The 26,631-nt window shown below is 40.7% G+C and overlaps 1 protein-coding gene across 9 annotated transcripts in view; it reads right to left on the reverse strand.

The window, feature by feature from the left end:
* DLGAP1 (DLG associated protein 1) overlaps positions 1-26,631 on the reverse strand; it is a 435,141-nt gene that overhangs the window by 29,440 nt on the left and 379,070 nt on the right. For all 9 annotated transcript variants that reach the window (XM_076329901.1, XM_076329904.1, XM_076329905.1 and 6 more), the window contains one exon: positions 2,692-3,065. In XM_076329901.1, coding sequence (XP_076186016.1) covers positions 2,692-3,065 — 374 coding nt within the window. The remainder of the gene's footprint in view (positions 1-2,691; positions 3,066-26,631) is intronic.

Raw genomic sequence — 26,631 nt, forward strand, 5'->3', positions numbered from 1 at the left:
AGGAACTTTATACCACCTCTCCATCGCCGTGAGAAGATTTATACCAATGGTATAAAGTTAAAATTTAACCACAGATGTGTCTTTGAGCAAAATCACAAACTTCTGGGTCCAGTCAGTGTAGCTGTTAATTCCCAATGCTATGTAAGATATTGTTAGTCGTACAAGAAAAAAAATTTTGGGCACACGGAATTTTTGGATCACAGCAGTGTTATGAAGTGACCTGTGGATCCACTCTGACCTCAGGTGTACAAAATCTCCAGCTGTAGTTAGCATCTGTTCCACCAGTAAATAAGCTTGTTGTTGAGCTTTAACAGCCTATGCAGGAAAAGTGCTCAAGGAGGGATGGGAGTTACAGAGCTGTTCAGTGAAGTAGGGTATTTACCTGATACCGAGGCTTTTGGGGAGATAACTACGCCTTGAATCCCGTATCTGACAGAGAAGCAACCTTTTGATGGAAGGGTTTTTCTTTGCTTTGCTTTACTTTACTTGTTTGCTAAACAGATTTACAGCAAAGGCTTGTGGTGTTCTAAGACTGACTGAGGGGTGCAGAGGACACGCACGAGGTTCATCACAAGTGCACATTAGGTTTATTTATTAGTGGAGGAAGCAAACCAAGAATATGCCTCTGGCTAAAGCAGCTTGCCCTGCTTTATAGAGATGGGCCAGACTATAAGTAAGGTGTATACCTGGTCTGAGTTCAGCCTAAGCCTAAACTAGGCTCCCTTTACAGTCAGTGGAGAGAGACTGACTTCATACTGCCAGTCAGAGGGCTGACAGCCTACTTACCTATTTTAGGCAGTTGTCTCTAAGAGAAGTAATTTCTGGCAGCAACAGCAATCTTACGGTATTTCCACTCCCACACTACCCCTTCAGCTGTACCAGCATGACTGCCTGTGCAATGATGCTGCAAAATGGGCCAGACAGAGGACTGGCAAAGTAGTTTTCTTTTATTTGTGAAGCCTATCTGACTCTAAAAATCTCACTGATGGGCACAGCTGGGAGGGTGGCATGGTGCACAGGCAGGAATCCTGTAATCCTGCTGAAGGTTTTGCTTCATGTAATCCCTTCTTTAGGCATCTCCATTGGTTTGTACACAAAAATTACCCTGGCAGCTCCTCACGTACCATCCCCAGGCAGCTTTCACATATGATTACGCTGGTCATCTATAAATCTCAAAATTTTAGAGGGAGATTTTCAAAGGCTTGAACAGCATTCGAGGCTCTGGTTTCCTCAGATCTCAGGAAACTGAGGCCCCTATACCTCTCAAAAGCAGCATTTGTTACTTGCAGTAACAGCACCTTAAGAAGAGACAGCAGGGGAGATGGTGTCTCAAGAGCCACGATTCACATTACCATTGTTCGTTTTGGCTTCTGCAAACGTGGAAATTATTTCTTCCTATCCGTTACTTTGCAGGGTGTTTGCCTGCTAAGGAGTCTTTGTTGCTTTGCTCAGTGAAATGAGGGATTACAACAATAAAATGGCACCTTAGGCTTGGCTGGATATCAGAATAAGTAATAGAAGAGCTTTCCTCTATCCCTGTCCCACCTGGACCTTGCTCCTGTGTTTAACACTGAACATCAGCCCTTCTTTCAGAATATACCCAAAGCAAACGGCTGTGAGGCAGAAAAAGGCTACAACAAAGGCAGTAAACTGAACCCACAGGCAATAGTAATTATTGCCCTTCCAAGAAGAAGTAAGAGAAAAGTCACAGCTGCTCCAGAAGCTGCCCCTGGTATGGCATACTTCTACACAGCGCCTCTCATCTCATCAGGCTGATGCAGAGATTTCACGGTAAATTCTTAGGCTTTGCTAATCAGATAAGCCTGTCCAGGCACATAGTGCCGTGCTTACAACCTCCATCTGCAAGAAAAAAACATCCTGTCTTCTCGTGAAGGCTGATAAGCTGTGGATTGCTATTCTATTTGCTTGGGATTCATCTCGCATCAAAACCTGTGTTGATTCTCTGTTGATTGTAAGTTCAAGTACTTTGTTGCAAAAGCTAATCCTGCAAGCAGATAGTTGGAGTCCTATGCACATTCTTTTGGGGGGGTACGGGAAAGATTAATTAAGAAGGCAGATTAAATTTGTCAAGTTTATTGGCTCTTCTCCTTTCTGTAAATAGGAGTGAACTTTGGCAGGGTTAGTTTTCTTGTTTCATTCCACTAGAGGTAACAAAATGTAATTTTCTTTAACAAGGGCAAATCAGAAGGAACTTATCCTCTGCTCTTGAGGCTGAGGTAGGAACAATGCTGCCTCATTCAAGCGGCTACCAGTCATTATGAAATGCATGAATAAGCAGTGACAATTAATTCAGTGAGGCTGGACGAAAATATTTTTTGGGTGATAGTGTAATGTAAATCATTGTTTTACACATTCCCTTTGAATGATTTAATTCATGCTTTTCTGGCCCCCACTGTGTTATGATTCATAGATTAGTGCTCATGTGTGTAATTTAACAGAGCTGAATAACAAGCAGCAAGGAGACTTAAACAAATCCTCACATCCGATGTTTTTACAATAAATTAGTAAAACATTGTTAGTACCATGTAGAATGATTACGCTACTGCAATTTCTACATAGGTACCTGTCAGGAAAAGAAGAAAAATACACGAAACATTGCATAATGAGCAGTAAAACAAATGTAGAAATCCAAAGCAATGGCAGGCGTATAATACACATCCTGTACCATACCTGTATTCCAATAGATAAGCATCTGTTTTTCTTGAAGTGGTCCTTCTTTCTATCTTCTACTGCAACGGTGGCAATGGTTGTGGTGGTGGTGACGGTGGCGGTATTGTTCCCTACGTGTTGACTTGCAGGGCCATGGATCTGCGCATTGGCAGCTTCAATAGCAGCTGTTAGCGCCTTCATACTGTCCAAGCTCTCCGTGGAGTTGCTAAGTCCAGACTGACTGATGATATCTCCCCTCTGTCCATGCCCATCCATATATGCATCTTGTGCAGACTCTGTGCTGCTCTGGGCTGTGATGGAAATAAATGGTTTGGTGGTAGTTCTTGGTGGGACTGGAGGCGGTGTCTTCTTATAGGTGGTAATGCAGGATGACACTGGAAAAAACATATGAGAGTTCTTGATTTATTGATGCTGCAGGGAAAATGAATGCAAATATGATCTCAAAGCATCAGTGAGCACGGACAGAGCAGACATAAGGAGGACGCTGTTAGCCAAAGAGCCCCCAAAATCTCCAACGTAAGTGCCATGGAAATACCTCGCTTATCAGTGTCCTCTGTTCCTACTGATGTGAGTGGCAGAATTGCCAGTAGAGGGAAAGAAATTATCTGTTTGCCATGTTCCTCCTTAGACTTTTTATGATTGTTTTCTCCAGTATATTTTCTACTAACTGTTCTAAGTCCCGTGGGAACAAGTCCTTCCACCAAAACGTTTGTTCTGCTCGTGGCTTCCAAACAAGATTCACAAGGATGATGAGTCTCCAACCACTTATCCTAGCTAAACTGTACTTCATGTGGTTTTATTGCAATTGTTTTCCGTCTCTCTACCCTGTCCTACTGTATTTACCAAGCTTATGTAGAATTTTAAACCACATTTTTCTGATCAGAGCGAGATCCCAAAACGATCCTAGGTCAAAGTCTGTTAATACTCACCATGCTTGGACTTGTGTATTTCTTACTATAAAACGTCTCACTTGTTGCACAGACTTCTCAGATACTTTTAAATGCTTTGCAAGCTGCTAAGGATGTATTTAAAACAACATTTTGCCACACCTAAATTTCTCATCATAAATATAACATATCAGTTCTGGAAAAAAAATGCTTAATTTTACACACAGGGAGTGAGCGTAATGAAGTCAATGGCTAAAGCCTGTCAGTCAGTGGGACTACTTAAAGGAAAGTGTAAGTATAAATGTTTGCAACAACAGAGGCTTTAATAAAAGTTCATGAGGACTCCTCTTTTTGAAGGCCATGCTCTCTTTGTAAGTGCTTCTATATGGATTTAGAAGATTAGCTTGAGAAGATTATCCCAGGTTAAAAACTATTGGCCTGTGTTTACAGAATTACATGCAGAAAGCACTACATGGAGATAAAAACGTCTTCCTTTAAGGGATAGCTGGCAGCTCTGCATTACTGAAGCCCTGGAATGCTTTCAAATGAGGAAATAAAGTCCATTAAGAACAAAAAACAATCATGATATGCTCTATTTTTTAAGAAAATAAATGCAGGCATGAACCTGTGCAAAGTTCAGACACAAACATGTTAACATAAAGTTTTATTAACAGTAATCATATGGCAAGAAATGATTCATCAGGTCATTTTAATTGGCAGACATCTATGCCACCCACATAAAAGGTAACTCTACTACAGCTGTTCTACTCTCTGTTTGCGCTGTATGTGCTTGTCGAGCCAGAAGCCATTATGGTATTAATTTGACTAGCTCAGATCCATATGCCCCATATCTCCCGATAGCTGTAGGAATAGTTACAGCGTAAAAGGTGTTTCCAGGGCATGAAATCACAGGGGATTTTTTTTTAAGGACTCTAGTATAAGTTTCTGATAACATGTCTGAACCCATGTTAAACACTTTGCATGCTAATGGAAAAAGAGTGTTTCACTAAGGTAGTGAGGGTTTTGAATCTATGATTCACTTCTGAAGAATCAAACAGAAACCACAGCATCTTTGAGAGAAGAGATGGCTAAAAATGACCTTGTCAAATTTTAACTCTGGGAAAGTGAATAGTTAATAGGGGTTAAAGGTATTTTTTAAAGTGCTTATGTCAGATATGACACGACCAATATCTGGAACTAAGAGAAAGGATGACAATTTTACAAAGGGGATTGTGAATTTTGTGCTGTTCTTCATTGGCTTTGATGCTGCCAAAAAGCATTTGTTGCTACTGTGCACGTTCAGGTAAATCAGCTGCTGCAGCAACAGCACAAACATTTACTCCGGGACTTACGGAGAATTGTGGAGGCTGCTGCTTGGGTGATGGTATCCCAGAAATGACACAGGTGGTTCGTGGTCTGGAGAATGTTCTCCGAGTGGTGGAAACGCAAACTGAAATACACCACTGAAGAATTCAAAGCACATACACACGCGTATAACCAGGTAACGCTTTGGGAAGCCGGTGCCAAACTTGTCCAATAGAGGTTTATGTGCAATGCTACTTTGCAATTCAGCAAAGTATAAATTGCCCCATTTAAAATACGCTAGGCGGGGTCATTGTGGAACTCCTAGGGAGACGCCAGCACCTTCAGGACATCCCAGCGAGGCACGTAAGTATCATTTTTCCTACCTAGCAGATAGGGAAATGATAATGAAACACACTTGAAAAGTGCTCTTAGGTAGGAGAGAGAGCTTCAGAAATAAAAGCCAGAAAAGAAAAGCAGAAAATAAAAGCCAGAAATAAAAGCAAGCCTTAACAAGACTGGTCCCCACATCACTGGTCATCTCCCCCTAGAAAGAGAGTCAATAGCAACTGTCTATCGAGAGCTACCAGGCGCTCTGGACACAGCAGTACAAATACAGAAACGCCTGATTAAGATGTCTTTCATTCTGTTGGTAAATGTACTCAATGAGGAGTCTAATCCACACTGCAATGAAAGATGTTTGCACTCAGCTAATTAAATCTGAAGTTATTCTTAAGAGGGGGAGAGAATTGACAAGTCATATGGTGAAACTGTAAAGAGAAACAGCAAACGTTCTTTTAGCAAGTCAAAACAAATCCTCAGTTTCCTGGAGTCACGCAGCACATACTGTACAGCTCCGAAGAAGCAGAGTGTGCAAGTCATAAAAGAACCCCAAGCACTTCATTACTGGAAATGATGTAAGCTCCCGCCGCTCCTCTGCAGAAACGACAACAAAACAATGCTCGGGCCGCCGCCGCCGTCGGAGGCAGCTGCGCTCTAAATGTCGTAGCTGGCTGAGCCCTCCAAACGGCTGAAGCACAACAACGAAAGGGATTCGGCACATCAGTTTTTCTCCGGGCACTTTCAAGAACCTGGCAACTTGCGACATGGCAACCTGAAGGATCTGCTGGCTTTTCAAGTGGCTACAGTATTTTAAATGCTAAGCTGCTTGAAAAACAAAACGAGTACTCCCCAAGAAAAATGACGAAACCCTGGCACCCTCCTTGTGCAGCCAAGAGAGCCCGAGCGTTCAGTCGGTGCGGGAAGAGCATATCACGTTGCTTTCTGTCCCCACGGGCAAAGGGGAAGCTCATCCATCCAGCTCTCCCACAGCAGAGATGGGCTGCCTGGCAGGAGGACTCTGAGGGAGAAGATTACAGGATCATGGGATGCGTGAAAAAGATGGAGAAATCCTCACTTCACACACAGGGGACTTTCAAAGGGTTTTGCACAGGAAAGTTAGTTTAATTCACATCAGGAAGTGAATTTAAAGGGCTGTATAAAATCCCTGATAAATACGTTCTTGGACGTGGATCAAGGAGCGAAGTTCTGTACAGAAACTGATCTGACTGGAGGGTCAAGTCAAAGTAGCCTCATTTTTCATTAAAATCGTTTAGACATGGAGTTAATCGGAAATACTGTTTTCTGAATAGCAAACGTGTATATGAACCCTCAGTTTGTCACAATATAGAGAAGCTTTTCATATTATTTTCCAGAGCACACATGCTGCTGGAGCAGGTAGACATTCCTCTCCTAGGGCATATGCAAGGTTTAATCCAGAAACTAGTTAAGTCATGTGCAAGAATCCTCTGACTCCCAAAGCTCCTTGAATCAGGCCCACCGTTTCCAGCTCTATCAATCCACTAAGCAATGCCCTCCTTTTCATTTCGATCTTTATCCTATTTCTGTGGCCTGCCTTTGGGTTACAGTTTAATCCCAAATACCTAGTGAAAAAGCACTTTCTCCGGATTAAAAAAAAAAGTTCTGGTGTTTGTCCTCCTAGCCAGTATTTCCAAACAACTAGCTCATGGGACAGGAATTTGGAACAGGGAGTGTCAACCACCCAGTTCAGAAGGAAGTCTAATGATAAAAAAAATAATCCCAGATTGCATAATAATAAAGGCTTGAATTTGAATGTTTCATTGTAAAAGCACTTCAGTTGTTTAAACATGCTCACTAGGGAGATGAGCCCTCGGGAACAAACATCAGCACGCAAACACAGATTTTTAGCTCAGTGAATGGGTGCTCAGGAGAACCCCAAGGCAAATTAATATTTGTGAAGAGATCAAATTCATGCAGTACTTTGAACAGTTCATGTGATGAGATATGTAAGCAATATCTTTCTAATTTGGCAGTCTCATATAAGCTTGGTTAACAAATACAAGCATAAATGAAAGTGCAAATTTAAAGTTAATTAAAATAATAGTGTTTCTCTTGAGAAAAAGGACTAATTCCACAGTTTGAAAAGAGCAGCAAAGGACACAACTTGTGCACAACTAAGTATTAAGGTACAAGGCAGGAGTTCTTCTATCCCGCACAGATGGACCTCAGTCTTCTGATTTACTGTCTGTTAAACAGGCGTGTTAACAGCAGTGCCCTTGCATCTCACGCAACTGCAACAGCAAACAAGCAGGCCTGAGCCTCACAACTGCAGCCCCCGAGCTCCCCACACAAAGGTGCAGTGCTTGATTTGGCTTGTTAGACTCAAACAGAGCTGTTATTCTCTTTACTATGCACTTATTTCCTTGCTGTGTTGAGATTTGGGGGGAATGCTTGGAAATGGGGTTTCAGATCTCGTATTGTTATTTTTACATGCAAAAAAATTGGTAAGAAAACAGAGCATGCATTTTCTTAATAAAAAACTATTTTCATATAGCAGATGGCTTCCGAGGATGCAGAGATTTACTATTAAAAAACTGAAATAAAGATTTTCCTGAGAAGTTCTAAACTGCCCAAGGGAATAATACCAGAGTGAGTTATGGATGTCATTATCCCAAATGAGAACTACTGAAATCTCTGTACCACACCATCTTCATGGTTCTGCCAAGGCCATGCTTTTTCCGTACCTCCACCACCGCGAAGCCAGATATCTTATCCGACAAAAGCCTAAGCTACACTGGATTTGGAAACAGGCATGACTGATAACTAAAATCCTGCAGAAATCTATACAAAGTATCTAAACTATCTTTACTGCACACAATAGCACCACAGTGTTAAGATTTAATATCCCGTGTACTCTGAGGTCTAAAAGCCTGTGCTGGTGATCTTTTCATAAATCTGGACATTTTTGTTCGCAAGTAGGGTGCCTCCAGCTTCCTTGCTGTGTACAGTAAAGGACCTCCTGAAACCCAAGAGAGGGGTGAGACTAAATATAGCTCATCCTGCATCTCAAATGGATCGAGTTAGAAAATCTGCACGTGCATAGTCAGCGAATGACAGGTGAATATTTCTCCAGCAGATTTTTTTTTTCTTTCAATATCTGCTGCTGGAAGCTGCTGATGCCAGTCAGAAGTTTAATTGCTATCCCAGGGAAGCTGAATTAGTGTACAGAGAACAGGTGAGAGCCAAAGGTGTCTGCTAAATGCAGTTTATCACTAGGATATCACCACAAATTATGGACGCACAGACACAATTCAGTGCATGTAGGCTTCCTATGAGACCCACTTCACTATATAGCCATAGCTGAACTTCTCTATACATAAAAATTACCAGTACCTTAACAGCACACAACTTAAGCAATTCAACTCATTTGGCCTCAAAGCCAAGAAGTCTATACACAACTGAAACTCTGGAAAAAAGATTTCACATAAACTGAAAGTCATTACCCAAAGTGGTTCATTGCTAGGATGGCTTATAGTATTTTACTCCTAAAAACTGTGATCTTTACTGGTGTCAAGCAATTAAGACTCAGCTTTACCTTTTCAGAAGACAGAGATAAAATAGGTAAGAATACGACCACGTGCAAACCCTAGATTTAATTTCAGTTAATGCATATGAACTGCCTTGCCTTTTTACGTGGAGTGAGCAGTTGGAGGGGACAGCAGCAGCATTTGCTTCTGCCATTCCCTCCCCAGCAGCTGTCTCCATGAGATTGAACTGCGCTGTACCTGTGGAGATGGTGCTTTACAGATGGGTTCAATCTTGGCCATTGGCCCATGGGACGTGATGAAGTTATATACCCACGGACGACAAATGAATAGCTGCTCAAACTGAAATTTAGTCTGGCTGAGAATGAAGACAGAAGTGAAACTATTTTGGCCTTGTCCTTAAACTCTGGCTACCAACAAAGCATCTAGAAAAACACCGCCAAGATCTGCAGGGATGATGATGTGAGTCTGTTCCAGACAGATGCTCTCCGAGAGCTTCAAAGATTCAAACTGCTTTAAAACAGTCATGGTAGAAGGTATCTGACACAGAACATCAACCTCTACATTCAATGAAGCACATTGGAGAAGAGTGAAAAGAAAAAAGAAAAACAATACAGCAGTGTGGTCTTTTTTACTTAGCATATGAATTATTTACCATCTCTTTTCATCTGTACAGCATTTTTTTTTCTGAGAAAATCAGGGAAACAGTGATCTATAGCTTAAACTAAGTCTAGCAAACCATTCAAATGCTTTCTGCACGTAAGTACTTCACCAAATTCTTCATGCTTCCCCCCTTTCAGAGCACTCATGGAAAACAAGAAACAATAGAATTTTTGATAAAAAAAAGGATACTTAAAAATATTTTGTTTCAGAACTTACATGTCATAAAATAACCATGGTAAGAAATTCATAAGCTTTCTGAATATCAATACATTCATCTTATAAAAGGCATTTATGGAAAACAGAGGAAACCTTGTGAAATATGGTAGTTTATCCCACTTAGACCAAGAATGTGTAACAGTAAATAAATGTAATAATATGCAGCTTGATGAAATCAGATCCTTTTCCCATATATTTTCCAGGAAGCAACTTCACCAGCACTTTGATATAACACTTTGTTATGTGTTACTGCAGCACTCTCAAATTCCAGAATTTGCATCTTTTTCCCTCTGGCAATACTGTTAATAAATCAAAATGGGCAATTTTTTTTTAATGTGGAGTTGTACTAACCAAATACAGACACACATATGTAAGCAGCTATTTAAGTAAAGGCACAGTGCAAGAACCAAAGCCTGATTTTCAGAAACACAGGGGGTTGAACTTTTTGCAAGCATCTAGCCACCTTAGCTAGGAAGATGTATTTAAAAAGTTTCAAATCCAAGCATACTCTGAAAAACTAATAACTTTTTTTTTTTTTTTGACTACTGAGGAATGGTTGAATGTAAAGACTTGAGCTGCAAATGTACATTGCAAGTTCTTGGGGCTAATCACTTGAAAACCTATCCCTTATTTACATTTCTAAATTGCATCTGGATTCTTGAAAACCTGACCTGAGCTGTGAATGCACAACCTAATTTCCAGACTGTACGAGTAGCTCTTTCAACATATAGTTGTACAGCAAGCATGCCAAAGTGGAGCCCACACTTGCCACTCTGTTTGGGCATATTACCGTAGGTGCTATTTCCCAAAATTATCATGTAAATTTGTAACTACTGGTTCTGGACATATTAATATACTCCTGTATATATGGTTTCCCCTCAGTTACAAATGGAATATTTAATAACTGAGCAGCCAATGCATAGGAGACTTGAACCCTGTCAAACCTGGAGATACATTAGGGCAGATGTGTGGTCAGAACTGAGCCTACATGTTGCTCATGAAGCAAGTACTGTGGGTCGTGCCCTCCTTCGCGGTTCATTAAGAAGCACTGCATTTTGTCCTTCCTGAGCCTCTGCTGCCAATCTCCCATCCTCCCACGGTGGCAATGGAGATGACTGATGATAAAGCAAGTTCAGCAGTCAGTCAGTTTAGGATGAGCTTGTCACGAATTTGATGGAGAAATTGCAGGTTGAAATCGCACAGCTTTTGTCATGTAGGAGGTCGGACTAGAGAACAATTAAGATTCTCCTCTTCTAAATCTGTGAATCCCAGATACTAACCTGTGAACCTAGAGGAGACTTAAGCAAGCCAATTATCTCTGAGTAATCTGATCATGTAGCATTTAAGCTAGCTAGATATTAATGTAGTTGGACATCACTGTTTTCAACATTACTGCAAGGATTTTCTTTTTAAGCTCTTCACTGCAACTAATTTTCAAAAGGCAGTATTTGGCTGAGGTATTGACACTTCAAAGTGTGATTCCTGTATAAGAAAGAAATGACTGTAAAAGTTGTTCCCTCTTCCTCAATCTGGAAATGTACCTTCTTTGTTTGCTGCTGATGTTAGCAAGAAAACAAGCTTCTACTGGTTTTTACTCCCAGTGGTTTTCTGAATACTTAATAAACTTAAGGTAGGGTAAGCAGAATTCTGTATCATTGCACACATTGGCATCAAGCTGGCCTCACAGAATTTGATTAGTGATGCATCTAAATTGGCTTAGAAATCAATTAGTTTAAATTACGGCAAACCCACTCCTGATGTGGACACATTTAGAACTGGATATGACTGATAAGGTCTTTTTTTTTAAACTTAAATGAAAATGCAGTGGAAATAAGAGTGATTCATTCAAAGAGTTTATCCCAATTAACTGTATAAGTTCACTGATTTTAAACTGATTTCCTTTTACGCCATGGTGTGCAAACAAGCTGTACATTGTTATCAGTTACATCCAGTTGAATCCACTAAAAACGGTATAGGTATAATTTGACCTGATGACAACTGGTGAAGTTTAAGAGCCCTCTTTAATTTTCTGAGTCAAAATCAGTTCTCAGGGTTGCTCTGTTTGAGTTCATTTGTGCCTGCATAGTTTGGTTACTTTTATATCTGGGATTTTTTAAAAGATACAATAAAACACAGAACACAGTGAGCAGCATTGTTACTAATGAACTTTTCAAAGCTGACCCACACTGGGGAAGTTCTGCACTATGAGACAGGTATATATATACATATAGGACAGTTATATTCCCCCAATCATCAGGGGACTGGTATACACAGCAAGAACAGAAATGTAGGTACACCAGTTTTGCATGTTATTCAACCCTAAGGCTGTTCAGAAGATTTTAAGCAATCAAGAAAGTCATTGCTCTGACATAGACTATTCAAATGTGTTTAATACAACCTATGTGAGATGGAATTTACTGTTTTCGGTACAGTAGCCACCTATTTATTAAGCAAACTACCTTATGATGCTGATGAGTGTAGGTTGTGATTCCTCATAGCAGAAAGCACTTTGTCACCCGATCCAGCAAAGGACTCAAATCTCTCTAAACTCTTAAAAGAAAGTATATGCTTAAGCTTTTTTACTCAGTCCCCAATGGCATTAAGGCTTTACTGCTTTCACATCATCTCAAAAGTCTACCTTTCAATTTGTTTTGAGAATCTTATTTTATGCTACTTGATATCTAAGATTATATTAAATAGTTTGGCTAAGAGTTAAAAGTTATTCAAATGACAGCAATGATGAAGGGCTGCTGTGTTTTAATCAGATATATGTTGGGAAGAAACTGTACACATGCCAAAGCCAATACAAACTAAAAGAAGAATGCGATTGATAAAAGCAACATGAACAGCTTTTTAGCTACTATAAATTGCCATGAAGCACCACAAGAATTGATTTATATATTTTTATTATCTGTTTTGATGTAGTTCACTATAACTGAAAAGAGCTATGAAGGTATAACAACACACTATGTTATTCTCATAGGAATTACTAATAAACATAAATGTAGAAAACCAGCATTCAGGAAGGAAAGCATCATGTGGGTATTGAACAAGAACATCTGTTCAGCCAGGGAAGTACTGACTTGTTTTTATGCAGCCAGTACTGCATTTTTCAGCACACTTATCTCTTTTGGGGTGTTCCAGTCCAAGCAGGAATGTCTAAAACAAACAAGTTATGCTTGCATGTTTCCTAAAAAAAACCCCAACCAAAAGCAAGAGCCATTTGTAGCAGAAGGAAGGAAGGGAAGAGGGAAAATTACAACTAAATCCATACTCGGGGCTGAACAGTCACTTGTCACCTGAGAGAGAGAATTATGACCCAACTCAAAAGTTCTGCCTCCCCTGTGGTCCTGATAAGGTTATCAGATGACCTGCTAAAAGTCACCTGTCGGGGCAGATCCTCTAGCACCGTGGGGGAAAATCCAATCCCTTCTCAAATGAGGAGGAAATGTAGGCAAGGGGTTTACACAAGAAATTATACTTATCTTTGGCCTAATTTCAGGTAAAATAGCAAAACTGACTCAAGCCCGAGGACATTAACGTCTTTCAAAACCTAGAAAAAATAGAATTGTTTGGTGAACAAGGCATATGAAGGATGTGTATGAAATATGTATTCTGTGTCAAGACGAATTAAAATCTACACCCAAACCTGATTTCTATCTTCCCATTTTACATTCAAATTAACAAGTTACGTCCTTGCTCAGTGACAGGTTTGAGGTCACTGTGAGTGACCTCATCCTTTTATCTATTTGCTTGCTTTTATGACAAGAGTCCTAGTTAATAATGCAACAAATCAGCTGAAAATACTGGCTTGGCGTGAGAAATTCCTAATGATCAGCCTGAGTGTCCTGGGCACAAAAAATATTGACATCTCATTTACAGATAAGAGAATGTCAATAAATCTGAGCACAAAAATCACTTCTTGTTGGGATCCTGAACTAGCAAGAGGACAGCACGAGTTCCCAGAAGACATTTAGACAAAGAAAGATGGTGGCCCTGGCACACATGAAAGAGGACAGACCAGTCTTGTGTTACTTTTAAGCAAGATTTGAGTGAAAGACATTCTTATTTCTTTCCACATATTACTCCATTTATTAAAGCAATGCCTGTAAAACAGGCCTTGAAGAAATTTGGGTTCACAATTTGTAGGAGATGTCAGACACAAGCTCCCATAACTTCCCTGGAGACATCAGCTGCATGTCTGATGATAGCCAAACAGCTTTTTTTTTAAATTTTTTTTTTGTTTTCTTTCTTTTTTATTTTAAAAAACTTCAGTTTAGTAGAGGTGGAAATTTTAAAACTTGCCAACATGATCCTGAAACCCTGATGGCTGAATTCATCTGATATCCTTCCAGTGGCAAAAATCAGAGGTTTATTTTACATAATTTCCAGAAGGACAAACAAGCATTGCCGCAGTAAAGAACAAATGTGAGCAAACTTTTCTCTCCCAAGCACACACAGGATTTATCTTTCAGTTACAATTTCCTTTAGCCAGAGATTTTGGAATTAGTGCTTATGGTCTCAGCCTGGGATAAACCTCCCTTTTCCCTAACCCCTAGACAGCAAAATAATATTAGTATTTCTTACATTTACATAATTGTAAAAAATGAATGATGCATTTTGTACTGGCTTAGTTAAAAGGTAAACCCAGACGTTTTGTGCTGGCTAAGTTAAAAGGTAAACCCAGGCCATCTATTTAAAACGTAAAAAGAGAAAGAAAACACGCCAAATGAATTTTGACACTTCAGAGTATTTAGACCTTTTGAATCTCCAGACTACTTTCTTTCTAGAATGCTTTCTGAAGATCACAAGGCCAATAAAAGATCTTTGCAAACACCAGCAAAGTGAATCCTACAAATTCGTACAATTTCACATGCACATAGCAAATCCTCCACACCTCTGAGTGCATGAGACGCAGGAAAGATCAAATTTTTAACCAAAGCTCCAATTTTTGAGTTCTTTCCCTACCGTTTTCTGCCCCAGCCTGAAATTTCCTCTTCTTTAATCATCCCTCTAATAAGACTCATTTATTGCATACACCTATCCCTCCTACAAACTTGGTGTTTCTTTTGGAATAAAAATCTGTCTCTCAGACTTCGCTGGCTCACTGTGAATCAGAAGGTAACCCAAACCTCTGACTGAAGATGCTCCCACAGGCATATGGAATGTGAAAGAAAGGGGAAGAATCAGGTCTGGATCCTCTTGTCCAAATTGGTCAGTTAAAAAAAAAAAAAAAAAGAACTAATAGAAATAGCTGTGAATGTTCTACGAAAACAAGGATGCTCAGCAGAGCAACAGGCAACCTGGTTCAACTTGGGCTGTACAGTTCAGCTCTGCTTTGCCTGAAAACCTTTACGTGACCTCAACTTCTGTTTGCACGGCTGTTTGAAGAATGTCTGTCTTAATACCAGCACCTTTATCTGCCTGGTTAATATTGCTGAGAACATGTGGTTATTCATTATTTGTTATTCTCATCAAATTACAGAGTCTGAGCAGTATCACTGTCAACTGCCAATCACCCAGCACAAAAAGCAAATAATTAAAACGGACAGATGATGAATAATCCAGAGGCCAGGGTCTGCTTTTCATAAATTGTCTGTTAACAAATGATAAACAAATACAAGTGTAATAATGGGGACTGCTCGCAAACAACTTGGGAACTGGGAAAAATTATAAATTCAAGATCAATATCAGTTCCAGCGAGTAAATCAGTCAGCTCTTGTTACCAACAATATTAATATAATTTACTTTTTATCATAAGGGATCTAAGAGGATATGCAGAATCTGCGTAGCTGTAGGTCACAGCAGCATCATCCACGGCTGCACTGCACCCAGCTGAGAGACCGGTTTAAGGCTTGTTGGATGTTTTCTAGAGGAGCTATTACTCTGGAGTAATTATGCATTTTGGAAGTGGTTTAAACTGAATCACTACACCCCCACTTTTTATTTGGGATTAAGGGTATCCAGACAAAGAGTTGTTCTGGAATAACCACAGTACTTTTGGAGAATTTCCAGAGTTAGGGAGACTTTGCTGCAGAGAGGAGTGTGGCACACAAAGCCAGCAGTCTCCTCCCATGACCTTTGTTTTCTTCGGAGTCTGTCAAAGTGCTGGCAGGTCTGATTCCCTTCAGCTTTTAAAGACTAAAAAGGGCAATATTCAAGGCACTTTGGCTGAATGACTTGGGTGAAGAAAACAGCATCAAAGTGTGTACATGAACTTGCCTCTATCTAAGATTTCTCAGGGCACAGACTTCCCTACCTGCAGAATGATTAGAAAAAGTGTGAACAATTAGATTTTAATAATTTCAAAGGCAGCTTATTACATCCACAATGTCATTCTTTTGTGTATAAAATTGCTGTTTAATTCATGTACACCAGGAGTGAAATCTACTCATAAAATAAAAAGGAACTTTCTTAACAGTTTTCCTGAATTTAGCGCTTAGGACTGTGGATGAGTCATATTTTCCTTGTTATCCCATTCAGTTGACTTTTCTATACATGTCTTAAATGCGCTATGTATTAACAGCCAAGTAGGCCATGACAGCAGTTTTCTTTGAGATTGGGAACCTGCTGTTTTGACCTGTTTATGAAGAGAAAAGTGTCATCTCAACAGGACAAAATTGTTTCATATTTTTCATCCCTATTTTCCTCTTGTGAGCAATTTCTTTTTAACCCCATAAAGCCAAGTAAAAAGCGACTGGTCTAGAAGATTTTCTTTTTCTTTTTCTTCTTTTTTAATATTTCTACATCATTCAAGAAAAAAATACAGAAACATTTTTCTTTATATAAAAGTTTAAACTGTGAAGTTGGAAAAGCATACCCTTCATGTTCTTTATATATGTCTGTGTGGAACCTCTTTGTGTCTCTTTTTAAGCACATGCAGTGGAATTTAGACTCTTAAAAGGGAAAATAAATGTCTGTATTTATGAACAACCCTATAAAGATAAAGGGAAAAGTGCAAAACCTGTCATGACAGAAATGAGAAGACAATAATTTCAAACCTTGCCATGCTCACACAACAGAATGGACTCGAGCTCTGTTGAGTGTGTTAGAGTCCTTCAGGATGGAAGGCACTATTCAGTGTTATTTGTTAGTATTACAGTCAAAGAGCTTTCTGTTTTAAAAGTGTCCTAAGCTGCTCTGAAATGTTCCAGAGCTTTGTTTTCCTCACTTCTACTGGTACAAGTTAAAAGTAAGACCTCCTAGATTAGCCTTACTAAGGAGAACTGAGCCAACGGTACTTCCCCCTCCCCCATAAATTAGATGTTGTTGAAAGAAAAAAATAGGTTAAAAAGGCTACTTTTCACATTCTTCAGACTGCTGCATGCCACCTGGTCGAGAACTGAGCTTCCTGTGAGCTTCCAGAGCCTGCCATGTGTGAAATCCATCCTACGTGACAATTTTAACATCAGTTGCATCATTAACACATGTTCCTGTCTGCACAATGTTTTTTTGCACTTTGCCAGATGAGGCAGAGGCTAGATGAATTGTTACTGTGCACATGCAATTTTCTAATAAAAACAATATGGGCATTATTATTCTTGGAAATGCATTTGGAAAATCTTACTCTACATTGTATAATACACATTAGGGTGACAGGTAGGCGAGGCGCTGGAAGTATATGTGGAGTAAGAAAGAGGAGTCCACAAGTACAACAAATACCTGTGTCCATGTGCTTGTCTGAACACACAAATATAGCCACCTAAGCATACACATACAAAACTATGTTCATTTTGAACTGCCTTGGAGTTTTGCTTTTGTTCTCATCTTAGATGATGCAACAAATTGCAAGGCATACTTTTTTCCTGAGCTTCAATTTGTATCTTTGGTTTCTTAGAAGATGCTCCTTTTGGGTAGCGTTCTCAGCTTCCTCAGCATATGACACTGGGAGGGATTATTTGGTTTATCCACAGCTTCCACGCAATACATGTTAAGTCCCAAAGTATCCTGTAACACTAACCATTCTGACTCAAACCCCAAACCACCCCAAACTACCCCAAGCCACCCCAAACCACCCCAAAAATAAATGAAAACACATAGAACTTGCAGTAAAAAGGGTAAAACCTCAAAAATGAAATGCTATGGGAAGAGATCAGAAGAGCTTCAAGGGCTCGGCCAGTGTCATGGGCCCTTCTAGCTGAAGGTGAAGCTGCCCAGGTGATCCTTTCCTACAGGTAAACTAGTTTATTTGACACCACAGATTGGAGTTAAGAGGTCGGTGTCCCCAGCATTAACTGGTTTGAATCCAAATACAACTTAGTTCCTTGCCAGTTCTTCACTTCACAGAACGGCGTATGAAGAGATATTCAAAAATCTTTTTTCTGGAAACAGTTTTCTTCAGCTTTAAGGTAAGTGTATATGCATGTGCATATATTTGTATAAAGGTGTTACTGGGACACGGAGGGAATTATAGTTAATAGCACCAGATGTCCTACGGCTTTGTGTCAAAGACAAAAAACCTGCAGCTCGGTTGCTCGCACAACCTGCTTGCTATGGGCTAAAAAAAAATTCTGCTTATGAACAAAATAATACACATTATTTCACTGCTCATTCTAGCACCAACCCTATAATTACTGCATTCTCAACTATCTTCCACATTCCCCTTGAGCTGTGAATTACAAGCTTTCAGCTTATTGGATACTAGTACTGTGGCATGATTAGATTACCATTTCCACAGGTTGCCAAAGCAGAAGAATAGCTCATCTAAGTATGAATAGATTCATTTACTTGAAGAGAATTTTCCTTACCTTTCAGACTAATCATCTGTGTCTAACACAGGGTAAAAAGAACAGAAATTCTTTGCAGGTTAGCTTCTCTTAGAAAATAAAATTAAGCCCCTAGTTTTTATATCCCAGAATTTGAAGGTATGCAGATTTGGGGGTTTTGTCTGGCTGCTCAGAAGAGAGCTGTTGTTTGCAGAATGCAGATACAGACCTGTTTTCTGTTGTAGACTGAATGCATTAGTCACTAAGGAGGCTAGAGCATAATGGAAAGTAGCCATTTTGTGTTCATTTTAGTGCACAGCCTTGGAGAGGAGAAACACACGTATCCATGTCATTTTTGATGTGCTGTTGAGTAGAATATAAAGATTATAAATATTTTATTAGTCGTTTATAGGTTAAAAAGGTAATTTGCACAGAGTAAATATTTCCCCTTGGAATTCAAGAGAACATGACAGGTTTGAATTTGAAATAAGAACCAGCAGTTGAGGATATTTGTTATTTGCAGGCTATTTATAGTGTGAAAATTTAACTGTGTATGTTCAGAAATAGTCAGCTCACCAGTGTGCCAGTAACACCCGTTCCAGTGCTACCAAGCAGCCGTAACCCCAGCCTAACAGGCAGCACCTATCAGATTCAGAGCTCCCTTGTGCTGCCACAACTGCAGGCAAAGCAGGCAGGTGAGTCCACTCTACTGTCCATTCAAGTATAGAGGTAATAGATCACATGCAACACACTTGGCTTTTTTATGTGGAAGCTGATATACCACACGTGGCAATGCAGGTCGGAAGCAGCCTCAGTGGCTCACCGGCTCCACTCGCCCACCATTGATAGAAAGCTGGTTTTGCTCAAATGCATTCTCATCCTTGCCCTGCACAACAGCATAAAGCAGACAGCCCCACAAATTGCCTTTGCAGCCGTTCACATCTTACAAAAGGTTTTTGGTGGATGCGAAGGCTGACCCATGCAGGATGCTGGAGAAGTCGGTGAAAACTTGTAGGTCCTTCCATCAGCGAGCAGCCTTTGTGGCCCATCCTTATGTTTGTAAATGAAATTCCTGCCACACATTTGTGGCCTGCTCGGCACTCTTATCACCCGTGTTTTAACCCTCCAGTTTATGATTTTATTATTTTAATATGGTCTCCGGACCATCTGCAAACCACCTACAGAGCCTGGCAGCTCACACAGTTTGGGAAACATTGCCTTACGATACTCCTCTGTAGTTACTACATTAAAAGCTTGTTAAAAAGGCAAATCTAAACAACTTTGGAGATGTTCAAGGAGAACCACAGATTTCTTCTTGACATACATCATTATGTAGTAAAAGAACATTCGGTGAAACACAAGGATATTTATTATTCAACAGATTACACTCTGTAACAGCTTAAGCTAGTCTGGAAAAAAAAAGACAGCGTTATTTAATTAATGATGGTTTGCAAATTACATCCAGAGAGAGAATAGCTGCCTTTTCAGTTTTTGTTAGCCTGCATGTGGCCATGTGAGCACTGCTCACAGAAATACCACTCTCTTCTCCCTCGCTTACACACAGACACACACATCATTCTCCTGACTTTGTCCTGACCATTCCTGAGTGGTTTTCCATTTAAACAAGCATCTAGGCAAACAAAAACATGCCGCCTGTAGGAAAAAGAAGCCCCTTACCTCGGGGTATCCACGTCTCTCTCTCCGTAGGACAAACACTCACTGTGTTTTCTGCCGTGGCCTCTCTCCAAGCTTTCCACCCCCTCCGCAGCCCTGCCCCACATTGCAGCCTTTTGGATGCTCTTCCTGAGTCTCACTGCTTCCCGCAACCTGGTGTGATTACAGCCAAATTCCTCCTTCCTTACAGACTCTCAGGACACCATATTTCTGCCTCGTAGTTCAATGCATCATGCCATTGCCGGCCTCTTGTGCATGTGCTGTTTTGCTTTCTATAACAATGCAGTAAATGTCACACTCGTTATCTGGAAGAATAAAGCCCCCTCACTGCATAGCGTATGCACAAAATGCCTGAAGTTTTCCAACATGCTGTTTATGCCCTGTTGCAGGACTGTCTTTCTGAAAATCCCAGTTATGACCTGACTCCTGTATGCTGGGTAATTTCAACCTAGCTAATTTCAGTTCCTTGCTGCAAAAGAAAAACTGAAACAAATACAAAGCACACTCACAATCCACTTTTAGCAAATATTTCCAGAAAACAAAAAGAGGAAAAATCTGGAAGAACCTGTATAAATGGCTATACAGGCCTAGAAAACACAGGCACTCTGGGCAAGTAACTTATCTCACCCTCCATACAACAGCTATATTTGGAGGGGATGAACTGCCCTTTGGCAGGCCCGCTGCCTCCCTCCCTGTACTAAACAGCAGGCCCAGATGACTAATTTTGGATGGCCAACTAGGCACGAGGAATCCCAACGCTAAACAACTCCAGCACATTGCTGCACAAAGTTGCCCCTATTTGTATTTGGTCCCTTCTCTCCATTTTTGTTGAGCTCTGGGATGAAAATCTGGAGACAAAAGAGATACTATTCTAGCTGGAGAGTTTATCTGTCTCAGATACAGTGCTTGTAAATGTGCAGAAGGGCTCTGCTTTGCTGTTTGTGTAGTGCTGCGCAATGGAAATCAGCAGTTTGTAGACAGCTCTTTCAAAGATCAGCGAGAACAAACACTCCTTTCTTTCCTCTCTGATTTCCTCCGAGTTAACGACAGATATTGACCTTATGGAATCACTGTAGCACATTGTGAATTATGTATGAAATGCAATTTCCCTGTCCCCTGTGGACAAGTTTGACTGTGCTGTTTGCTGTACCCATCGTCAGAGGGCTCGCAGTATTATCAGAGACAGAGCTAAGGAAACCCAACTCACCAAAAATAAACTGTTCCTTTTCAATTAAAAAAAAAACTTTTTCATTTCTTAAAATCCTCCCAGCAAACAGCTTGTCGTAGCTGCTGTCCTACCTCCTAACAGAGTTTAAGACCTTTTAAAAGCACGTTTTATATTGTCCCAAGGGTTCAACATGTGCTTAAAGGTAAAATGCAATGCTAAAGAAGTAGAATAGAATAGATTAGAATATTTCAGTTGGAAGGGACCTACAATGATCATCTAGCCCAACTGCCTGACCACCTCAGGGCTGACCAAAAGTTAAAGCCTGTTATTAAGGGCATTGTCCAAATGCCTCTTAAACACTGACAGGCTTGGGGCATCGACCACTTCTCTAGGAAGCCTGTCCCAAAAAACCCCAAAACAAGGGAGATTCACAAGTATGGGCAGACGCCTCACTGGCAAGCCTGGAGTCAAGAAATCAGTGATTATAGCCTACCTATTCTTTTTTCCATCCAGCGACACTTACTTCAGTAAAGATCTCACAGATTGCATCAAATGAGTCATCTCAGTAACAGGTCCCATATAGAGAAAACCTGACTTTCATGTACAACCTGGCTTGTGGTGGTTCCCTGCTCAGCACATTTCTTGTGCCCTCCAGTTTGATCATCAGAGATCTTCTGCAAGGTTTATCCATGTGACTAGTCTCAGGAACTAAAGTGGAATTTGGGCTATCTTAATATAACTCTAGAAGTTTTGCAGCTTCCTAGCAAATCAGTGGGAAAACATATTTTTTAAATTCTAATCAGAACATTTCTCCATAGTTGGGTTATTAAGAAGTTGGAACATGAGCACATTTTTATGGCGTTATTCAATTTTCCTTCCTTTTGTAACATTTGGTTTTAAAGCTTCTAATCAGTGTTTTTCTCTCATCCTATTTTTATTCTCATCCTAGAAACAAAACGCCAACATAACAATGAAAAATAAATGGAAGCACTTATTAACACATTAAAAAGTATATAAAAGCCATAGAAGAGGACTGAATTACTGAAGTTACTATGAGGAAATTTCAACTAGGTGGATTTTTCTCTCTCTTCTTGTGCAAGCCCCAATAACAATGTACAGTGTGTACATTAACAATGTATGCATGGTCCAGGACGTGTACTAGGGTAGGAGTCTAGCAGGAGCTCCCCAACAACATGAGAACAGTATCCAGCCCCACTGCTGTTTTTCTGAGACTCAGAGATTTTTTTGCAGGGTACAAACTACACTCACGCATGAGCTAGTAACATAAGTAGAGGCAGAAAATGTAAGCAAGCTGCCTTTAACTGCTGCCTGCATGAGCAAATTGGAAAGATACTCAAGTACAGCAAGTAGATTTGTGTCAACAGTTCATTCTGCTGATGCAAGGGTTGTCCTGTAAGCTGCACCCAAAAGCAAGCAGAGTTGGCTTGGAATGTTTACTTCTAAAAATGAATCATAAAATGGGTTATTTTAAATGCACCAAATCTTGATTTCCTTATGGGCATATATAATTTGCACTCGTGGAAACTGTAGGAGCGTTCTTTTCTTCTGCTCTCAAGTAATTAAAAGTGAAGCTCTTCAGCTATTTGCATGCAATGAATTCGCTGGTCCCTCACTTACGTTGCTATGCCCTGTTATACATTACATATCCAAGGATTACATATTTTATACACATAATTGCTTTTGATCCTGTGGTGGAAATAAATTTTATAAGCCAGCCAAACTTCTCCTAACCACGTATACATCTGCTGTCTCCCTGAAGCTTGCTGACAGTTAATTCCCTTCACATCTCCTGTAGCTGCACAAGAGGTACTATTCCCACTGCCCTTGCGAAGTTACAGCCTGCTCCCACCCCGCATGACTAAATCAAAGCATTCCGAAAAACCAAAGGGACAGTCAAGTCTCTGGAATTTCAAAGCAAACATTTTTCTGTATGTCTGGTGCTTCAACTCCTGCCAAGTCATTTCTCCTGGTAATCATGCGTTTTGTTTAGCACACCAGCCCAGCTCCTGACTTCCATTTCACTGACAGAGCAGAAGCTTTGATTCTGGTCCGACATACACCTGGATAAATCCACCAAGGTCAACAGAACTGCACAGGTATAAATAGAAAAGAAATAGATCCAGATCTGGCTTTGTGTACACGGGTAATGTGTAGTAAGAACACACTATGGTTTTTGCAGTAAAACTGTTCAGCCTGTTCAAGAGCGCACATCCGCAGGGAATGGCAGCCACACCGACCCTCCATGCGCAGGTGCTCTGCTGGGAATGGGAGGTCATTGTGGCAAGACAGCAGGCAGCTCCTGACAGATAACACACCTATCTTAAACTGAGGACAACTCAAATATAGGTTTTTCAATCAAACAGGCAGGCTGCCCAAAGAATGACAGAGCTCTCATAAAATGATAATCCCATATAACATCACTTAATCAACATTTAATTTACAAACAGCAAAGCCTCTGAAAAGTGTTGCCCTGTACGCAGGGTGATTTAATATGGGACTGTACTACACTGTAAGGCAGAGCTGCCAGCTTCTGCCAGTCCACTGACTCACAGCTGTGCTGGCTGGAGCAGACAGTCAGATCCGAAGCTGCAAGGGTTATACAGTAAGGTTTGCTCAGCCTGCCTAAGGGTGAGCTGGGCCTGGGTGGGAGCTGTTAGCAGTAAAGAAGAGTAAATGGACTGATCATAATCAGTCTCAGATGCTTCTGAATCAATTGCCCACTCTCCTGGGCCACCTCCGGGATGGCACTGCCTGTGACGGTCATGGGATGGAGATGCATCATCATGCAGTTCTCCTTCCAAGCATGATAATACCGTCTCCTTCTGTGGACAACTGCCGTACCTAGAGAGAGCTAGCAAGAGCTGTTGATGCGCCTGCTCTGGGTGGATTTCCAAGGCAATGGCACTCAGACACCTCCCTTGTGTTCCCGGGAGAAGGAGTCATCTACCACACCCCTGGCTTAGCCCAGATTAACAGCAGTTTTTTGCTGTTAATTCTCTGCTGCTACTGCCCCAAACAGAGCCTTTCAGTTAAGAGTCCCTTTTTGTTAACAGATGTAAATCTAACAAGCCTCCATAAGAATCAATGCAAGTTTTTAATCTAAATATGGAGTCTGCGCATGACAGGAGAGAGAAGTAGAAGAAAAGAAGAACGAACGGAAAGCAAGCAGATCCAGACCTGATACCAGGGACCTAGGCTCCACTCACCACAAAACCCAAGGACTGGTATAATTCTCCTAGCTTTACTCATACGAGAAAGTGAAGCTCGCTCTCTCACACACCGATCCTTCACACTTTTTATTTCTCTTTTCCTAATGCTCTCAGAGACTTCTGTCTTTACTCAGTCATCCTTGCTCTAAGTTTCTTTAAACTGCAATTGGATAATGTCCCCGGCTCTGGGGGAACCCCTTGTCAGAGCGATTCCTGGGGATATCGCCCCTATCTGACCAAATGGAGAGTAGCTACATTGCCAAAGGACTGACTAAAGATATGGTTCGTTCTTTGTAGTAGAAATCCTGCTGTACCAGCAACTATTTTTAAGGAACCCTGTAATACAATATGTATGCTTGTACATTCATGCTTCTGCATTTTATTTTCTGTCAAATAAGACTCTGAATTTCTGGATATTGTGATCTGTGTGTATGTCTCATTGGGAATTTGGACCTTAGCCTGTGCACTCGCTACCCTCAACCTTAGAGATCCCAAATGTGTAGGCACCATTTGAACTAATTTCCCCCAACACATTTAATTTTGTCACTCTCTCTGTGTGTACATGTGGCTCTTAGTCACATGCAAAAGCCCTGTGCGTAACAACACACAGACAAACCCGCAGTAAATGTAAAGAGGGGATTGCTTTATCCCTTTAGGTTTCCAGTGTCTTCTCTCTCTGCCCTGAATCATGTCCCACAATCTCATTTGCTTTAAAGAATAACCCTCAAAACACTTTTCAGGAACTTGCTTAATCTGGTATTACTTATGCTTCTAATATTTCAAGGAAGACCTTGAATGACATTTAGCTAACAGGCAGTGTGTAGCTATGGACATCATTATTTCTAAGGTAAAGACCTTGAGCTGAACGTGCATATGGTTTACATTTGTTTTTTAAGAGAATTCCCTAATGAAGCACATTCCCTATCCCACAAGGCATAATAGTCTGCAAAAATGGTGGAGATGAAGTCTTCCCATTAATAATTAAACTTTTGTTGCTACCACAGTGGTGAGCATTAGGCAATTACCTTTTGTCTTTGGAGCTATTTGTTCAGATAGGTTTGTAAATAAATCCCTGCTTTCATGGGTCTGATACATTAAAAATAAAAAGAGAAAAATAGCAAGCTGCCTCCTGTTCCAGAAGATGCCAAGGACTACTGCAAATGTAATGGATTCTGCTCCAACCACCATACGCATTTTGTCTGCATTTTGTCCACAATCTTTGACATACAGATCAATAAGCAATAAGCAGTAAGCAATATCCACTACTTATTACTCATTTCAAAATTAATAAGAGAGTATTTCTGAAGAAGTATATAAACTCTGAGTCAATGCAAGGAGTTGTCAAGGCCACCACCGTCAAATAGATGAAGTGCTCAGGACCGCTTCTGTGCTTGACGAGTGTGGTTTGTGTCTCAGCCAGGGTGTACATCATACCAATAACACAATCTTTCCAACAACCACCTGCACAGCTCAGTGTTGTGACCTCACGCATGAGGGACCCAGACAGAAGAGGCAGAGCTCAGGCACAGGTATTTTTGGGATGTTCTTCCTACTGCCACCAAAGGGGACACAATGGATGGGACTTGGTGGCTGCTGCTGGCCAGGTGTCCTCAACAAACAGGGCTATCGGCCTGCTGATGCTGCCTCTTCTTTCAAGGGCAGCATCCCTAGCAAGTCTTGCTTCCCAGGACCCAAGGCAAGCTGGGGCTCGCCAGCTTCCATACAGATGCTTGGAGCACATACAATCTGGACTCTCACCCTGTTTCAACACCCTCCCTCCACCTCCACGCCGAAACCCAACTATGAGAACTTGCAGTTTAAAGGTGCACTGGTTTTTTGCCACAAGTTTTCAGACATCGGTAACATGTTTGAGGTGCTCCCATTTTTTCCTTTCTTTTTGCTTGCTCTTAAAAACACATTTTTGTGGTAAGGAAGAATGAGGATGGCTCTCTGTTTTGGTATGTAGAAGGCTGTGATTGTGCCAGTGAAACTATATTAAGAAGAAGCCGGGGATAAACTGTTTATAACCAATAATCAATGTAGCCACCCCTTTTCCTATTCACAAAGCTTGCAAAAAGTTTTTTGACATTTTTGGTTATGCAACATCATTCTATAACACCTCTTATGGAGCTAGGTGAGGTTTTAGCACTTGTTTATAAACAGCTCACTTCAACTATATCTTGGCATATTCAGTGTTTATAGCGTGCGGCTGAGCAATTTTCATCACAC

Source organism: Aptenodytes patagonicus, chromosome 2 (assembly GCF_965638725.1).
Source record: "Aptenodytes patagonicus chromosome 2, bAptPat1.pri.cur, whole genome shotgun sequence".
In the NCBI taxonomy this organism is placed as follows: domain Eukaryota; kingdom Metazoa; phylum Chordata; class Aves; order Sphenisciformes; family Spheniscidae; genus Aptenodytes; species Aptenodytes patagonicus.